Source organism: Octopus sinensis, linkage group LG2, assembly GCF_006345805.1.
Source record: "Octopus sinensis linkage group LG2, ASM634580v1, whole genome shotgun sequence".
NCBI classification, from domain to species: domain Eukaryota; kingdom Metazoa; phylum Mollusca; class Cephalopoda; order Octopoda; family Octopodidae; genus Octopus; species Octopus sinensis.
The window spans coordinates 111,750,728-111,768,207 of NC_042998.1; the positions used below are offsets into that span (position 1 = coordinate 111,750,728).

The 17,480-nt window shown below is 35.4% G+C and overlaps 1 protein-coding gene and 1 long non-coding RNA gene across 4 annotated transcripts in view; one reads left to right on the top strand and one right to left on the bottom strand.

Moving 5' to 3' along the window:
• Window positions 1–6,188: 6,188 nt before the first annotated feature.
• Window positions 6,189–8,208, top strand: LOC118761197. Its single transcript, XR_004997211.1, has 2 exons — window positions 6,189–7,699; window positions 7,769–8,208. It is a non-coding gene; the product is annotated as an uncharacterized LOC118761197 (long non-coding RNA).
• Window positions 8,209–13,922: 5,714 nt separating this feature from the next.
• The window catches only part of LOC115232126 (deoxyribonuclease-1), a 55,636-nt gene continuing 52,078 nt past the window's right edge, over window positions 13,923–17,480 (bottom strand). For 2 of the 3 annotated variants that reach the window (XM_029801984.2, XM_036498919.1), the window contains exon 8: window positions 13,923–14,772. In XM_029801984.2, the coding sequence (XP_029657844.1) occupies window positions 14,677–14,772 (96 nt within the window). In that variant the 3' untranslated portion in view covers window positions 13,923–14,676. Of the gene's footprint in view, window positions 14,773–16,899; window positions 16,965–17,480 lie in introns of all 3 variants that reach the window. The other variant, XR_004997210.1, reaches the window with a different exon arrangement.

Genomic DNA, 17,480 nt, shown 5'->3' on the forward strand with positions numbered 1-17,480 from the left:
TGACTGGGCTGGCACACTGGAAGGCTGCTCCAGACTCCAGTCTGATTTGGCATGGTTTTCTACAGCTGGATGCCCTTCCTAACATCAACCACTCTGAGAGTGTAATGGGTGCTTTTACATGCCACCAGCACAGGTGCCATTTGCATGACACCAGGGTACCTTTTGCATGACACTGGTATCTGCCATGACTGCAATTTTTCTCAGCTTGATGGGTCTTCTTTTCAAGCACGGCATAATGCCAAAGGTCTTGGTTATTGCCTCTGTAAGGCCCAACACTCAAAAGGAACTCAGCCACTTTGCCTTTGTGAGGCCCAATGCTTGAAAGGAATTCAGCCACTTTGCCTCTGTGAGGCCCAATGTTCAAATGATGTTCTTTACGTGCCATCAGCATGGGTGCATTTGGTTTGATGAGTCCTCTCAAGCACAGCACATTGCCAAAGGTCTTGGTTACCATTCATTGCCTCTGTGAGGCTCAAAGTTCAAGGTGAGAGTGGGCAGAATTGAGGGTACAAATAGGGGTTCACCAAGGATTGGTGCTCAGCCCTCACTTGTTCATCATAGCCATCCAGACAATAACAGAGAAATTCAAGACAGGCTACACCTGGGAGCTCCTCTATGCTGTACAAGGCTTGTATGGCTCTCACCAACCACACATCTAGCCCTAGATTCTGCATTGATCACCAGATAAGGAATTGGGGGACTCTGTCAAAAGCTTTCTCCAAGTCAACAAAAGCCAAGTACAGAGGTTTATCTTTGGCTTGGTTGCTTTACCAATAATATTGCATCAGTGGTGCTTCTATCTGGCACAAAACCAAATTGCATCTCATCTAGACTAACTTTCTCTCTAATTAGTTGGGCCACGACTCTCTCTCTCTCTTTGTAACTTTCATCACCTGATCCAACAATTTGATACTTCTGTAATTATTTCTGTCTAAGACATCACTTTTATTTTTGTAGCAGTTGACTATGGTGCTGCTACATCGGTCATTGGGAATGACTCCTTCATGAACCACCTGATTTACAATATGGGTGACTAGACCATAACCCACACTGTCACATATTTTAAGCATCTCAGCAGTGATTCCTGATAGGCCAGGGGCTTTCCCTGTCTTCATATCCTTAATTGCTTTATCTTCCAGGGTACTGTTGATTTGGGTAGCTGGTCCCTCAATTGGGTCAATATTTGGCAGACTCTCCGCCTCTCATTCACTCTCCATGATCAGCAGTCTTTTATAATGGTATCTCCAAGCCTCTTTCTTTGCAGACTCATTAAAAGCAAGTGCACCATCATCCATGCGGGCACATTTCTCTCCTATGACATTACAATTCTCTTTCACACACTGTCTTGCATACGAAATACTTCAGTTCTTTGATTCTCACGATGCTGAACATAGGCAAACTTCTTTTCTGCTTCTCTCTGGGCTAGATATACCTGTCTCTTATCTTCCCTTCTGGCTATCTGATACAGTTCCCTGCTGCCCCCATTCTTTCAGGCCAGTTTCTTTGCCCTAATGGCCCTGTCTACAGTATTGTTCCACCACCACGTTACCCTAGGTGTGGAAGAGACTTTGCACCAGCCACAGAGAGAAAGAGGGAGGAGGTGAGAGGAAGATGGTTTGGAAGGGATGAAGGTATGTAGGTCTTCTGGTGCAGAAGTGAAGCAGAGCCTTTTTTGGAGCTTTTGGTATAAGAGATTTCTGGCACAAGGGATTTCCAGTATTGGTGATAGGGGCAAGAAAGGGTGGGCGCATCGCAAACAAGAAATAGAAGAAATGGCTAGCTTCACCACAAGAAAATCGAAATAGCAGCAAAGCAAAGAACGATAGAAACACATGAGAATTATGTGAAGTATTTAAAGGGATATGATTCTAGAAGTTATTAGGGAAAGTACAGTCATTTGACTGTGACCATGCTGGAACACCGCCTTTTAGTTGAATAAATTGACTCCAGGACTTATTCTTTGTAAGCCTAGTACTTATTCTATCAGTCTCTTTGCTAAACTGCTAAGTTACGGGGACATAAACACACCAACATCGGTTGTCAAGCAATGGTGGGGGGACAAACACAGACACACAAATACATATATATATAAATGAGTAACAAACAAAGAGGTATAGGTGTCAATTAATTAACTGCACACATGGCAGGTATATCAGGTACAAACACTCCTGCATGAAGTCTTAATATTCAATTAATATTGTTTAGGTATGCTGATTATACTGACCTAGCAAGATGCCTCAATTTAGGTACCTAATCCAATGGAATCTTAATTTTATATATATATATATATATATATATATATATAATCATCACATATCATTATCATCATCATCGTTTATTGTCTGCTTTCCATGCTAGCATGGGTTGGACGATTTGACTGAGGACTGGTGAACCAAATGGCTGCACCAAGCTCCAATCTTGATCTGGTAGAGTTTCTACAGCTGGATTTCCTTCCTAACACCAACTACATCCGAGAGTGTAGTGGGTACTTTTACATGCCACCGGCACGAGGGCTAGTTAGGCGGTACTGGCAACAGCCAGGCTCAAATGGTGTTTTTTTACATGCCACCTGCACAAGAGCCAGTCCCAGCACTGACAACAACCTCGCTCAAATGTTTTTTTAACATGCCACTGGCACAAGTGCCAGTAAGGCGATGCTGGTAACTATCACGCTCGATTGGTGCTTCTTTTTACATGCCACTGGCACAGAATTCAGTTAGCTGCTCTGGCAATGATAACGCTCGGATTAGTGCTCCACTAGCACGGATGCCAGTCATCGAATTTGATTTTGATTTCACTTGCCTCAACAGGTCTTCGCAAGCAGAGTTTAGTGTCCAATGAAGCAAAGGTACGCATAAGGGGGCTGGTTACACCCCTGGCATAGGCCATGAGGTTATGGTCTCATTTGGCTTGCTGGGTCTTCTCAAGCACAGCATATTTCCAAAAGTTTCAGTCACTAGTCATTGCCTCGGTGAGGCCTAATGTTCGAAGGTCGTGCTTCACCACTTCATCCCAGGTCTTCCTGGGTCTGCCTCTTCCACAGGTTCCCTCAACCGCTAGAGTGTGGCACTTTTTCACACAGCTATCCTCATCCATTCTCGCCACATGACCATATCAGCGCAGTTGTCTCTCTTGCACACTACATTTGATGCTTCTTAGTTCCAACTTTTCTCTCAAGGTACTTACACTCTGTCGAGTATATATATGGTATATATATATATATGTATGATGGGCTTCTTTCAGTTTTCATCTACCAAATCCACTCAGAAGGCTTTGGTCAGCACAAGGCTATAGTAAAAGACACTTGCCCAAGGTACCATGCAGTGGGACTGATCATGGATCCATGTGGTTGGAAGTAAGCCTCTTATCACACAGCCACTCCTGCACCTATATATATATATATAATAAGAAAATTTAGAAAACCTCAGATTAACAAACACATCGATTGGACTACATTTGTAGCTTATTTTTCAATACAAAGCATGACATAACAAAACAGGTTATGTAACATATCTTAGGGCTATTTCCGATCGGTTACCAAAATGCTGTCTATAAATAAGTGCAAGAATAAAGTTCTACATCTTCATCAGGTATTCAAATTAAGGCAACAGAGCTTCATCAGAATAAAAACAAGACCATACAATATAAACAAAGGGAAGAAAGAAAGGAAAAAATAAACATGTCCTAGACAAAAAATCTAGAGACTCAATATGTTAAAAGCATATAATTTACCATCAACAGGGTAGTAAAGACATATATATATATATATATATATATAATATATATATATATATATATATACATATATGTATGTATGTATATGTATGTATGTATATGTATGTATGTGTATAGATATATATGAATATATATGTGTGTTTATATATACATGTATGTATTTATACACATATATATGTATAAATACATATGAATATATATGTATTTATATATGTATATACATATATGTATGTATAAATACATATGTATATATACATATATATATTTATGTATACATGTATGTGTATATATATATATATATATATATTTATGTATATATATATATATTTATGTATATATAATTAGTTATGTATTTATGTATATATAATTAGTTATGTATATATATATATATTTATTTATGTATATATATGTATTTATGTATATATATATATATATATATATTTATGTATATATATATATTTATGTATACATATGTATGTGTGTATATATATGCACGTATGTATATATATACATATAAATGTATATGATGTGTTGTGAATTTATGGAAAGAAATCCCATAAAACTCAACAATTTTGTTAAAAATGGAGAAGAGAAGATATTAAAATATCTAAGAGAATTTTAATTCATGCAGATGATCATTTCGTGCAGAGATATAAAAATCATGCAAATTCATGGTTGAATTGAACTAATTAAATTAATTAATTAATTACATCTCACTGTACTCTTCAGTGCAAGAAGCATAAACAAAGTTTTTTCAAAGGACTTGAGAAGTTAAATAGCAGAATAGAATCTAGGAGATTCATATTTATCTTTATGAGAAGAAAAGATATGCAAACCCAGTTAGGTATTAACTATAACTAAAGGCTATAACAGTTATTTGAAAATATAAGTAAAAGAAGTTTTAGGGACTTTGCCTATATAGAGTTGGCAGTTGGAGACGGATCTTTTATCATGTTAAAGTAGTGATAGAAAAAAAAAGCCATCTTATCTCCTTATGCTAGAAATAAGACATCTACCAGTCTCCAACCATATTATAAATAAAAAATTCAAGCTTGAATGCCACTCACCATATTGGTATATACTGTTGCTTCTACTAACCAACCTCAAAGAAGCCCCACCCCTGATGTTGATGAAAAGGACAAATGTTATCAACAAGATGAGCAGCTATGTAACCAGTTGGATACCCAACCACATTACTATCTATATGCTTTAGAATAAAGCAGAACTTTCTGCTGATACCGATCAAAATAAACATCACTACCTATATGACTAATCAAAGCATCCAACACCTTCATATACTCTAACTACCATTTTATTTCATTATTTTAAACCCAGCAATGTGTGCAGTTGACTAATACTAACCCCACAGAGATAAAACAATCTTGTTCATCAACAGAAAATATTTGTCTATCTATTTATCTGTCTGTCTAAAAGTTTATCTATCTGTCTATCATCATCATCATCATCATCGTCATTTAACGTCCGCTTTCCCATGCTGGCATGGGTTGGACAGTTTGCCTGAGGACTGGCAAGCCAGGAAGCTGCATCAGACTCCAATCTGATCTGGCAAAGTTTCTCTAAAAGTTTATCTATCTATCTATTTATCTATCTATCTATCTATCTAATAATCTATCTATCTATCTAATAATCTATCTATCTATCTATCTATCTAATAATCTATCTATCTAATAATATATCTATCTGTCTAAATATTTGTCTGTCTGTCTGTCTGGCTAGCTATCTATCCACACACACATACACAAATATGATGATGATCATTATTTAACGTCCATGTTCCATGCTGGCATGGGCTGGACTGTTTGACAGGATCTGGTTTAGCCAGATGGCTGTGTTGGTCTCCATTGTCTACTTTGGCAAGGTTTCTACTGCTGGAGGCCCTCACTAATACCAACCATTTTACAGAGTGTACTGAGTGCTTCATTTACTGGCCCCATATATGTATATATATGACCCATCCAAGCCATTCCAGCATGGAATTCTGATGTAATATGATTATGGTGATATCATGAATTCTGGACTCTCTCTTTGAGAACTATATGATTCATTATTTACATTTGATGGATATTTGTCCTCATTTTGTTTGTTGTTAACATGTTTTGGCTTCATCAGGTGTCTTGGGGAAATTTGAATAAGGGTTATCATTCCTAAGGTATTTTGCGATATTATTATTATTATTATTATTATTATTATTATTATTATTATTATTCAGGTCACTGCCTGGAATCGAACTCGGAATCTTGGGGTTAATAGCCTGCACTCTTAACCACTATGCCATATGCCCATGGGCAAATGGCGTAGTAGTTAAGAGCATGGGCTACTAACCCCAAGATTCCAAGTTCCATTCCAAGCAGTGACCTGAATAATAATAATAATAATAATAATAATAACATCGAAAAATACCTTAGGAATGAGAACCCAAGTTTGAAATTTCCCCAAGACACCTGATGAAGGCTTGAGGGTATATCAGCCGAAACGTGTTAACAACAAACAAGATGAGGATAAATATCCGTCAAATGTAAATAATATAAATAATGTACTTAATTCCTCATCTCTTGTATTAAGAATATGATTGCCCACCAGAACACTTCTACATTGAAATAATGTGCAAAGTGGTTGAGTATTCCACAAAGACATATGCTGGAACTTTGAATTACTGGTACAGTTCATCCCACAGGCTTCTATAATTTCCATTGATTCAGAATCTTAGGTCAACCCAAAGCTTTGGTAAAAGACAGTTGGTCAAGATACCACACAGTCATTGAACTCATTACCTTAGAATGTCAAATAACCTTCTTAACCTTCTCTCTTTCTTAGTCTCCACACACACTCAAACACACTTGTGTGAATGTTTATTTTGATAATGGCCCATACAAGATTAGTCATATTTCCTTCATTTTTTTTTATTTGTCAGAGTGTACTCAGACAAAATCTAAATTGAATTAAACGTGATTAATCTTGTAAAGTGACATCATCTGAATAAGCATATATTTCCATTCTACTTTATCTTATTGAGTTCTTTACGTTAAATTGTGTCTCTTCAAGTTTTTCAAGCATTGTTTCAGCATAGCTTTGTAAAACCATTATATATATAAATATATATATATATATAATGCATGAGTGTTAATGGATTGTTAGTTGTTTTATTTAATTCCAAATGAATCTCAGTCAAAGGCATTCTCAGTTTGGTAAAGTAATTAGCAGTTTAAGTGCAAGGCTTGACATAATTCTATTTCTGAAGGATGATATCCAAGCATGGCCCACAGTCCAATGATTGAAATTAGATTTAATAGACAAATTAAGTGATTTTGATATTTGTCAGACGATATGCAGGGATGGGCTTAAGTAGTTGCTTAATATGAGTGGAATGTTCTTTTAGCTTCTATTTCTCTTTTTTAAACCTATGCAATTCAGGATTCAACAAAGGGATCTGCAGGGGATGCCTAGTTCATTGGAAGCCCTCTTTTTTGATTTCTTGGAATTTTGGTTTGATTGCATGACCCATGCAACTGTTTACTTACTTTTGCCCACACTTGTATATAACGGTATATTTCTTTATTTTAGTTTACACTTTGATATATCTGTTTTTAATCTTATGATTATTACAACTGTAAACTGGTCATTAATAATGAAATATATTTAATTCTATTCCCTGAAGTATTGGGTTTACAACAGTAGATATTTCTAAATTCTTTGTGGAAATAGTTAACTCCTACCTTCACAGTTCCTTTCTGTGTATCTGGAAGGGTGTCTACCTAAAATATGTTTACCCCCAAGTCAACCCTCAATTAAGAGTCATATGATCAAATAAACATATTAATTATGAGCATCCCATTCCAGCTTGGGATCAGTTTCAAACACCATGCATCTAAGACTGTTTTATCCAATGTGTCCTGCCCCTTTTAAGATGGTAGTGTATAATTTAAGAGAAATTTGGTTGCTGCTTGTACCAGGCAGAGCAATGCATAGAAGCTCTTGTTTAGCCCCAGCTCGTCTCTGAACGAAATAGATCTAGGATCAAAGAGACCCCTGCCTTGATCATAACCAAGGAACACACAACTGCATTATTGAAAATTTTTTTTTTAAGATAGTAGATTGTAAGTTGAGCTACATTTGACTATTATTTTTTGCAGGCCACATGACTACATAGGAACACCCACCATTGGCTTGTTGGCTCAGCATATGATAGTATGGCATGAAGTAAAATAGTCCTAATCTAATTCCTGTTGTGACACATCATCACTCCTTTACCACGGTGTTAACATCTAACATTATAACTAGAAATACAATTTGCTTTAAATTTGCGAAAAAACCCATCCTGTTACTAATTAAAAGGATTGCAGTGTTAGAATGTGATTCGCTTCCGATCTTCCATTCAAGGGACACAACTCTGTCACCTACTGGAATTTGAATTCTTAGTGGTCTACACATTACATCTATATATATATCCCCAGTGCGAAAAGTAGAAAAACGGAAAACACGCTTTTTTCACACACAGGCTTGTGCAAATCATATATTTCACTATAACACATAGCTTACTATCTATCTAAATAACAATGACGTGTGATCAATTTTATGGCACTTTGCTATGTATACTGCATATATTGGGTCGTCCCATAAGTAATGTGGTTTTTTCAATTGCATGATCTAAAAGACGGAGGGGGACGGAATAAACTACCTGATTAAATTTTCTATAAAAGCAGGTAGTAATTTTATCTTGTCCTTATTCTTCGTGCAAGTTTTGAAGGATGCAGTTCGATTTTAACAGTTATTTTTGCAAAGCTAAAATGGAAGTAACAAAGGAGCATATTTGGCATATTTTGCTTTATGAGTTCAATAAATGTGACAATACAACAGAAAGTGCAAGGAATATTAATGAAGTATATGGGGATCAGACAATAAGTGTAAGCCAATGTTAACGGGGGTTCCAGAAATTCTGAGCCAGAAACTACAGCCCAGAAGACAAGCCTTGTCCTGGAAGATCTGTTCAGCTTGATGAGGACATCCTGCAAACTCTGGTGGAACAAAATCCTATGATAACTGTTGAATTAGCAGAGAAGCATGGATTTCGTCATTCAACAAGTCATTCAAGTCAGGACTAGAAGAAAAACGACCATCTTTGGTTTCAAGATGAAAGTTGTTCTTCCATCAGGATAATGCTTGGTTACACACAGCAAGGATGACATTCCAAAGGCTGGAGCAGTTTGAATGTGAAACGATGACCCACCCACCATTGCCCCCATCCGATTATCATATATTCCACAGTTTTCAAAATCATTTGGATGAAGAAAATATGAATTCTGTAGATGAGGTCAGAACAGTACTGGAGGAGTATTTTACGTGAATTTTGGAAGTAGGTCCTTGCAAATCTACCAAGCTAGATCGAAGAGCATTGTAGACAATGAAGGGGAGTATATTTTAGATTTAAAAAAGAACTTTGTTTATCTTAATTTTGAAAAAAAAATCATTAAAAAAACTGCATTATTTATGGGATGACCTTATAATTTTACACATATCATATACTTATATATTTTTTTATATTTTGGTAGTGACATGTAAGGTGGAGATGCCTAAAACTTACCATACAGTGTTTTATGAATAAACAAAAAGAGCAGATAATAATTTTTAAATAATGCCTATTGCTTCAGTTGAAACCTAGGAAATATTTATAAAATGATGTGTTGAAGATTTTGTTTTAAATTATATTCTGTTTGTTTTACTAATAAAACCAAGAAATATCTAATCTTTCTAAGGCAACTTTTCTTATTTTTGTGGTTTTATTTATGTAATTTTTTTCTCCATATTATGTTTTTCTTAATCTCTGTAATTTCTGTAAATAAGCATATATTTATATATTTTTCACATGACCACCAGCATCCTATTTTTTAATTATCATATATAATTATGCTAGATTGTGATGTTTTTCAAATATTGTCACAGATAAACACAATTAAAATGCTATGTAGCAGGGAAAAATTATTTAAAAAAATAAAGTATTTTTTACATCTGAATTCTTTATATGTGTTGTGTTTCCTTAAAAAAGCATATACACTCATCAAGCTGAGCAAAATCGGAGTCTTGGTAGATACTAGTGTCATGAAAATGGCACCCATGCCGGTGGCACATAAAAACACCTATTACACTCTCGGAGTATTGGCATTAAGAAGAGCATCCAGCTGTAGAAAACCATGCCAAGTCCGACTGGAGTCTGGTGCAGCCTTCCAGCTTACCAGTCCTGGTCAAACCATCCATTGACTGTCTGTTGTCTATGCCAGCATGGACAACAGACATTGAATGATGATGATGATGATTAGTCCATAAAGTAAGTAAATAATAATGATGATATTAATAATGGTATCTCAAAAATGTAGATGTTTAAAACATTTGGTTATTTTGATGCATCTACATCAATGGTTCCAGCCTTTGATCATGATCCATTTTGGCAAAAGTGGCACTGACTGGCTTCCGTTACATGCCACCAGCACAGAAGCCAGTCAGTGCCGCTTTGACTGGCTTCCATGCCGGTGGCACATAAAAAGCACCATCTGATCGTGGTCGATGCCAGCTCCTCTGGCCCCTGTGCTGGTGGCACATAAAAAGCACCCACTACACTCTCTGAGTGGTTTGGAGTTAGGAATGGTATCCAGCTGTAGAAACACTGCCAGATCACATTGCGGCTTGGTGCAACTTCCTGGCTTCCCAGACCCCAGTTGAACTGTCTAACCCATGCCAGCATGGAAAATGGATGTTAAACGATGATGATGATGATGATGAATTCTTTATGACACTTGTGACAGGTTATTTTGGGGTTTTTTTTTTGGTTTTTTAAATAGAAAAAATCCAAAAGTTTAATTTACTTTGGGAAATATTCTTCAGTTTTTATTGGCAGTAAATGTAGAGCTTATTGTATAACATTCCTAAACACCTTACATGTTATCAAATATTTTAAAAGTAAGATTTCATTTTCAGCTTTTTTTCAAATTCTACCACGATCAATCTGTTGGAGGCCACTATTTTACTCCATGACAATCTTGCTTTCTGCCTGACATTTGACTGACTTATCTTTCTCTTCTTGTTAGCTCGTACAAAAAGCCTTAACCTTTAGCACACTGTAGGTGCATCATGTCACCATATGAGTTTTATCCCCTGTAGTAACAGGGCAGTGGCAGGGAAACAATTGTAGAGAAAATGCAGTGTGTTAAAGGTTTAAATAGACCATTTGATAGGAACGGCATCAGTCAGTGGAGTTGCAAACAAAACAAAGACTTTGGATCACCTATTTACAACAGAACTATTATCAATATTAATTGTATCTAGAAGGTGGCAAATAGGCAGAATCATTAGCATGCCAGGCAAAATGCTTAGCAGCATTTTGTCCGTCTTTATGTTTTGAGTTCAAATTCCATCAAGGTTGATTTTGCCTTTCATCCTTTCAGAGTCAATAAATAAGCACCAATTGAGTACTGGGGTTGATATAATTGACTTACTACCTCCCCTGAAATTCCTGGCCTTGCACCAAAATTTGAAATCAATATTAATTGTATCTCTTAGTCTTACATATCTTACTGATTACATTTTGCCTGTTTCACTATATCTCATACATTAATCTTGATTTTCAAATATTCAAGGTTAAATGTAGTCAAGCATAAATAGTTTAAATTGCTTCTGCTGTCTTAAAAAAGCTGCAGGCACTATCAGTAATATATAATTGTTACCAACAAAAGTAAACTCCTTAAACTTTCTACCCTATCATTATTCTATCATCCTTTACTGCTAATAAGGTTACCTAAGTGACAAACTATTTACTATTTCTTGGGAACGTTCTGGGCATTTGAGAGAATGTATTTCCATAGTGTTTATTGCTCCTGTGTTCAAAGACTACTTTCTCTGTTAATTTTCTTGTGATTCCATTGCACCTCTTCTGTTTCTAGAGCTTGCACTAGGTGCACCATGTACAATTTCTACTTACATCTTTCCCACATACTGAGCAAGGCAATGTTTTTTTTTTTTTTTTTGCTTAAATTAACTTTAAGGCCCTTTGATTCCAGGTTTTGTTTCTACACTTGAAATTTCTTTACTAATTCTTTTACTGATTCCTCTATAAGAACAAAACAATCAGTATGTAGTAGTTCCCAAGTGCAACCAGTCTTAAGTTCATCTATAATGGCTTGGATGAGTAGGTGGACACAGAACTGAGCCCTAGTGAACACTAAATGCTATTTATTGTGGGTAAAAATGTCCATATTTTATGACGAATAAGTTTAAAATGCATGTTGATGGGTTTGAACCAATACTGACAGAGTAGGTCAAAGTGTTGTGCACTTGCTGGAAAATAAGAAGATCCAGTAAACTTCATGAGATGTCAACTTAGTGCAGCCTTTCATATTTCTGTCTCCAAGCTAATGTTCTTTACCAGAAATCCCATCTGCAAAAATAGATTCAGCATGTTTGAAGTTTACCATTTCTATGCAGCTCAAGTTCAACAAATAGTTGATGCTTCACCCTGATTAACCATCTGCATGACCAAAGGCGTTGAAACCATCACTATCCTCTCTTTCATTTCAGAAATTACATATCAAGAATTACATTATCTGAGGTGGCTCTCTCTTAAGGTAATAAGTTAGGATTTGGCTGTTATTTCTAGGAAGTTGATTGTCCATGTAAGTTCCTTCATTAGTTTGCTCAGCAAAAGATGATTCTCAACCTTTTCTTTGTTGTTTAACCACTTGGTTTGATGAGTTTTGCTTTTTGTGCTACCAGTTACCTCCTTTGCTCCCTCGAGCAACTTCCTTTGACAGCCATTCCTCATTCACAATATCATTCCTTCGTACTTGATTTTTCACTGACTACTCCTTTCTGTGCTTCAGGTACCTTCCTCTGTTCTTGAGTTACTGCTGAAACAGTTGCCAAATCTCACTCTAATCACATGCATTTCATAATGTAGTCCAATAAATAACTCAAACATTTTGGAATGCCTGATGTGAATTTGTGTAGGACAGGGGTCGGTAAACATTTTAGTGCGGCAGGCAAACATTTACAAAGAAATAAGGTCTGCCGGCGGATCACAAATTCTAACTCTCGTATGTGTAGATCTTGTATATATCTATGTGTAATTCGATATACATTAATAAAGTACACATTAAATTAATGCGTAGCATTTTCATTAACGCCGCCACTGAATTTAGGACGTTTATATTACTTATGAAGTAGTCTATATTTTTCCGCTAGAGTGTAGTTGGGTCTCAAGGGGGTGGTACAATCCTAGCAATATGTGTTTTATAACGAAAAGAAAATTTCCAATCAAATGGCAATTACCGGACTAGTTTCTGTTCGAGTCTAACCGTTTTAAGTCGAAGTGGAAATGCGACCTTTCTCGCAATCAGGCATACGAATATTGTATAAATTTTAGATTTGAAAAAATTTTACCATATTTTATACATACGAGTATATCAGCGTGTGGGCGAACTAAAAAGGGCTTGCTTGCGCAATTGCGCCCTCGAGCAGGGGTTTCCCCCCACCCCTGGTCTAGGAAAACTCTTTTGTTTTTGTTTTACATAGCCCGGGGAAATACCCATGAACTTTTCCTAGATCTCTGTAAGGAAGAGAAGTTATCCTCACTCTGGGGAGCTAACCCAAATGCTTGCAATAGCGTGGACTCTGCTAAAGGTATCCAAAGCTCATGTAGTGAAGGGTATTAAATCAGAGGATAAAATCTTATTGTTCACACACAGACACACATGCACACGGACACCACAAAAACACATCTCACAATGTCTAAAAAAAAAAAAAGGTTTATGGCTAAAATAAAATGCATAATAATGAAGTGGTGTTTAAATAGAACTATCAAATCATTTACCAAGATAACAAAAAATATCTTTTAGAATAATTTGTTTTTTGAAAAAGGTAAATAAGTGAAAAAAAATAATAGAGGCATACATTAACATAGATAAAATTTATTTCAAACAATGAAGGTAATGTTAATATTTTACATTCTTTATATGAGAAGTAATTTGGAATTAAATTATTCACTTGATGACATACTTTTTCACTTTAAAAATTGATTCACTAATTCTTTTCTAATGCTTATTTATGAGATGAATTGTAAAATAGAAATTACTAACAGATGTTGTCATGTTAAACTGATGGTTGTGAATGTGTGTGTGTGTGTATTTTTTTATTAAAGCCACAAAAGCATCACAAAAAAACAGTGACTCCGAGTCTCACATTCCCATTCGTCAGACATCTGGAATCAAGACAGTCTTTTGTGATGTTTTTGCAGCTTTAATAAAAAAAACCATATGATTCTACCTTTGGTATTCGAGGACTATTCACCTTGTTTTGCATTTATGTGCTTCCTCGTGTGTATGTGAGTGTGTGTATATATGAATGTGTGTGTGTGACTTTTAGAATGGGTGAAACTATTAACAATTCTCACTTGCAGTATCTTGAAGTAGAAAACAGCAGAAAACTTTCACATTACATGCAACCTTGTGCTTAAAGAAACTTGAAGAAAAGGAACAGTTTGTTGATCTGGATTATGGAATGTTCATATGCAAAGATCTTAGTCTTCAGCAATATGACTACTTATAACAAAAAATAAAATATAAATGTCAAAAAACTAAAAACTCAAATTTAAATAATAATAGCACCATCACTAGCTTCAAGTAAGTTCATTTTGTCTTTTGTTTTTGTGGCTGCAATAGTTTTGACTCTGCTAATGGCACCTTGAGGTCCCAGTGGTGATGTTAAACTGTGCAACAAATTTAGTTAACCCTCAAAATAAATATTATAATGAAATGATGTTTAACAGAATGTTTTGAAATAATTGCTTATAAAATTGGTGAATTCTTCATGGAGGACAGCAGATGTGGAGTTTTGACACTCATTCCCTTGTAAATGGTATTGGTGATGTAAGCAAAGTTCCTAATTTAACATTTTCAGTAAAATTATGAACAGAACTGCTCCATATAGGATACTGTAGCTTAGCTTGTAGTTGACAGGATTAATACCAGATGATTCCTGAAATAATGATAAAATATGAAGAAACATGAGTTTAATAAGGATAAGTTGAAGCAATTGCTAAAATCCCTACAGATTAATTTAACATCTTGGGAAAGTTATTGCCTAAATTGATTTGAGCGGTATAAAATGTGTCATGATGCATCTAAACAATTTGAGTTGAAGGAATAGAACAATAAAAGAATTATATCCTGCAATTAACAGATACTTTTGTCCAATCCCAAACAAAACCAAAATCATCATTGTCCTCATTGTGATTTCATAGTAAAATCCATACCTGAACTCAAATTACATTCATGCACCTATTGGAAATAGATGCAGCTTCTTTTATTTTTTAATCCTTTCTTTTAAAAAAAATATTCTTTCTATTAAATACTCATAAGACGAAATCGATGAGAGTGACCATCATTATTATTAAGGCAGTGAGCTAGTAGAATTGTTAGCACGCCAGGCAAAATGCTTTGCGGCATTTTGTCCTTCTTTACATTCTGAGTTCAAATTGCCTTTCATCCTTTTGGGGTCAATAAATTAAGTGCCAGTGAAATACTGGGATCAAGGTAATTGACTAGTCCCCTCCCCCAAAATTTCAGGCCACATGTCTTTAGCAGAAAGGATTATTATTATTATTAAGGTGGTGAGATGGCAGAAACCACGCACAAAAGACTAACTTGAATCGGTAGTGATTCAAATCATTAAACTTTTGTGAAAAGATTGTACAAAATTTGTGTATATATACTGCAAAGACATGTTCTGCAAGTCAATCTGCAGTTGATTGCAACCAGGGCCAAATTAAGACCCATAGAGGCACTTGAAAGACTGAAAGTACTTGAAAGATTTTGGTGTCCCAATCATTATCATCATCATCATCATTATCATTTAACATCCATTTTCCACGCTAGCACGGGTTGGACGGTTCGACCGGGGTCTGGGAAGCCAAGGGCTGCACTAGGCTCCAGTCTGATCTGGCAGTGTTTCTACAGCTGGATGCCATTCCTAACGCCAATATTTATGTAATTCAAAATATAAACAATAATAGACCAAAAAGTACATTTTTATTTTTCAAAATGAAAGAAAACTAACAGTGAAGTAGGAAATAATGTTTATTTTTGTATACTTCAACTTTACTTATATTTGAAAAAGTTTTCTTTGTTATTTTTAATTGCAAAGTCTTTGATCAGATCCTTAAAAATTAATCTTACATAACACATCTGCTTCTATACTTAGTAGAGATAAGGCATCCAGCCTGCATAGTTGTTCTGATGGGATTTTTAATATACTTCAACTGAACAAATGAATACTCACCTGAGTAATTTGTGACCATTAATGTTAAAAGTATACGAAAGGAAATGTCTACATTTGGAAAAGCACACTCAGTATTGTATTTTACAATTATTTTATAAATTATGGGATGTTACTGCCATCACTTTGGTTTCTATCAAAACAAACTTTCATTTTTTAAGGACATTTTACATTCACTATTTTATGAAAGTAAACTGCATGTTAACCAAAATAAGTAAATAGAGAAGTCGATTTGATATGAGAGAGGTCATGTGTAGAGATGGATGATAGCCACTAAATCCCCCATCTGCAGTATTGCTGGCCTTCTGCCTAAATTTTAAACAGTTGTTGAAGATAACTATTTTCATTTCTCTTCATCATCATTGGTGATTAGATTAATTTAAGAAGAAGAAGAAGAAAAAGAAGCTAGCATTGTTGAAAATAAGACTTTGGTTTTAAACAAACAAAATAATATGTTTAACATGTCTGAAATTTAAGAAACAATCGAATTATTTTCATCTGAAAGTTTCTGGGAGAAATTTATGAACAAAGAGAGTTGTCTGTCTGTTCCGACAACATTATATGTTTTATTACAAGATTTAACGAAGTTATAAACAGCCGAGAGAAATTTTAAAGATATGTAAACGTTTTTGTCTCAGGATCAATCCCCATCACCGATAGGACTTTTGTTAATGAAATATTGTAGAGATACATTTAAGAGGGTGGAGATTATTATCTTGATTAGATTTGGAGGGGAAATGCACACAGAGACATCACCAGCACCACGTAAAGTGAGGAATCACTACTAGTCCACCACCATGGGAAAAATAAAAATCAGAAAATACATACATTGCCAAAAGCAGCACTATACACTTTTTGGCCATTTCCACGAGTTTCCCAACATTTCATAAGCGCTAGCGGTTCACAAAATTATGAAACATTAATTACGTTATTTGTTGTCAGTGTCATGAAAATAAAAAGGGAAGATAGAAGAAAAAAGAAAACAAAAACAGAAATCAGCTCACAAAGTTACAATGCTACCATATGTGTTGTTGGCTGAGTGATGCTGAGTGAACCTCTGAAACCGCTGCACTCACTTCTTAGTGGATAACTGAACGGGTTAGCAGACAAGAAGGATCAAGTGAGCCTCCAGGGCCGTTAGGCAGTTCCTAGATTCTGATTTTGTTGTATTCTCAAGATTAATGTATATAATTGACCTCTGTTACTACTATTTTATTTCATTTCTTGTGTCAAGAGAAAGCGCTTTTAAAAGGGGAAATATTTATGAATTGCAGGGCAATATAATCAATAATTATGATATATAGTATTATTTGAAGTTACAATATATACACACACACGTACGCACATACGCGCGTACACACACTCGTCTAAATGAACTAAAATGCTCGTTTTGGACGCTGCCTTTGAAA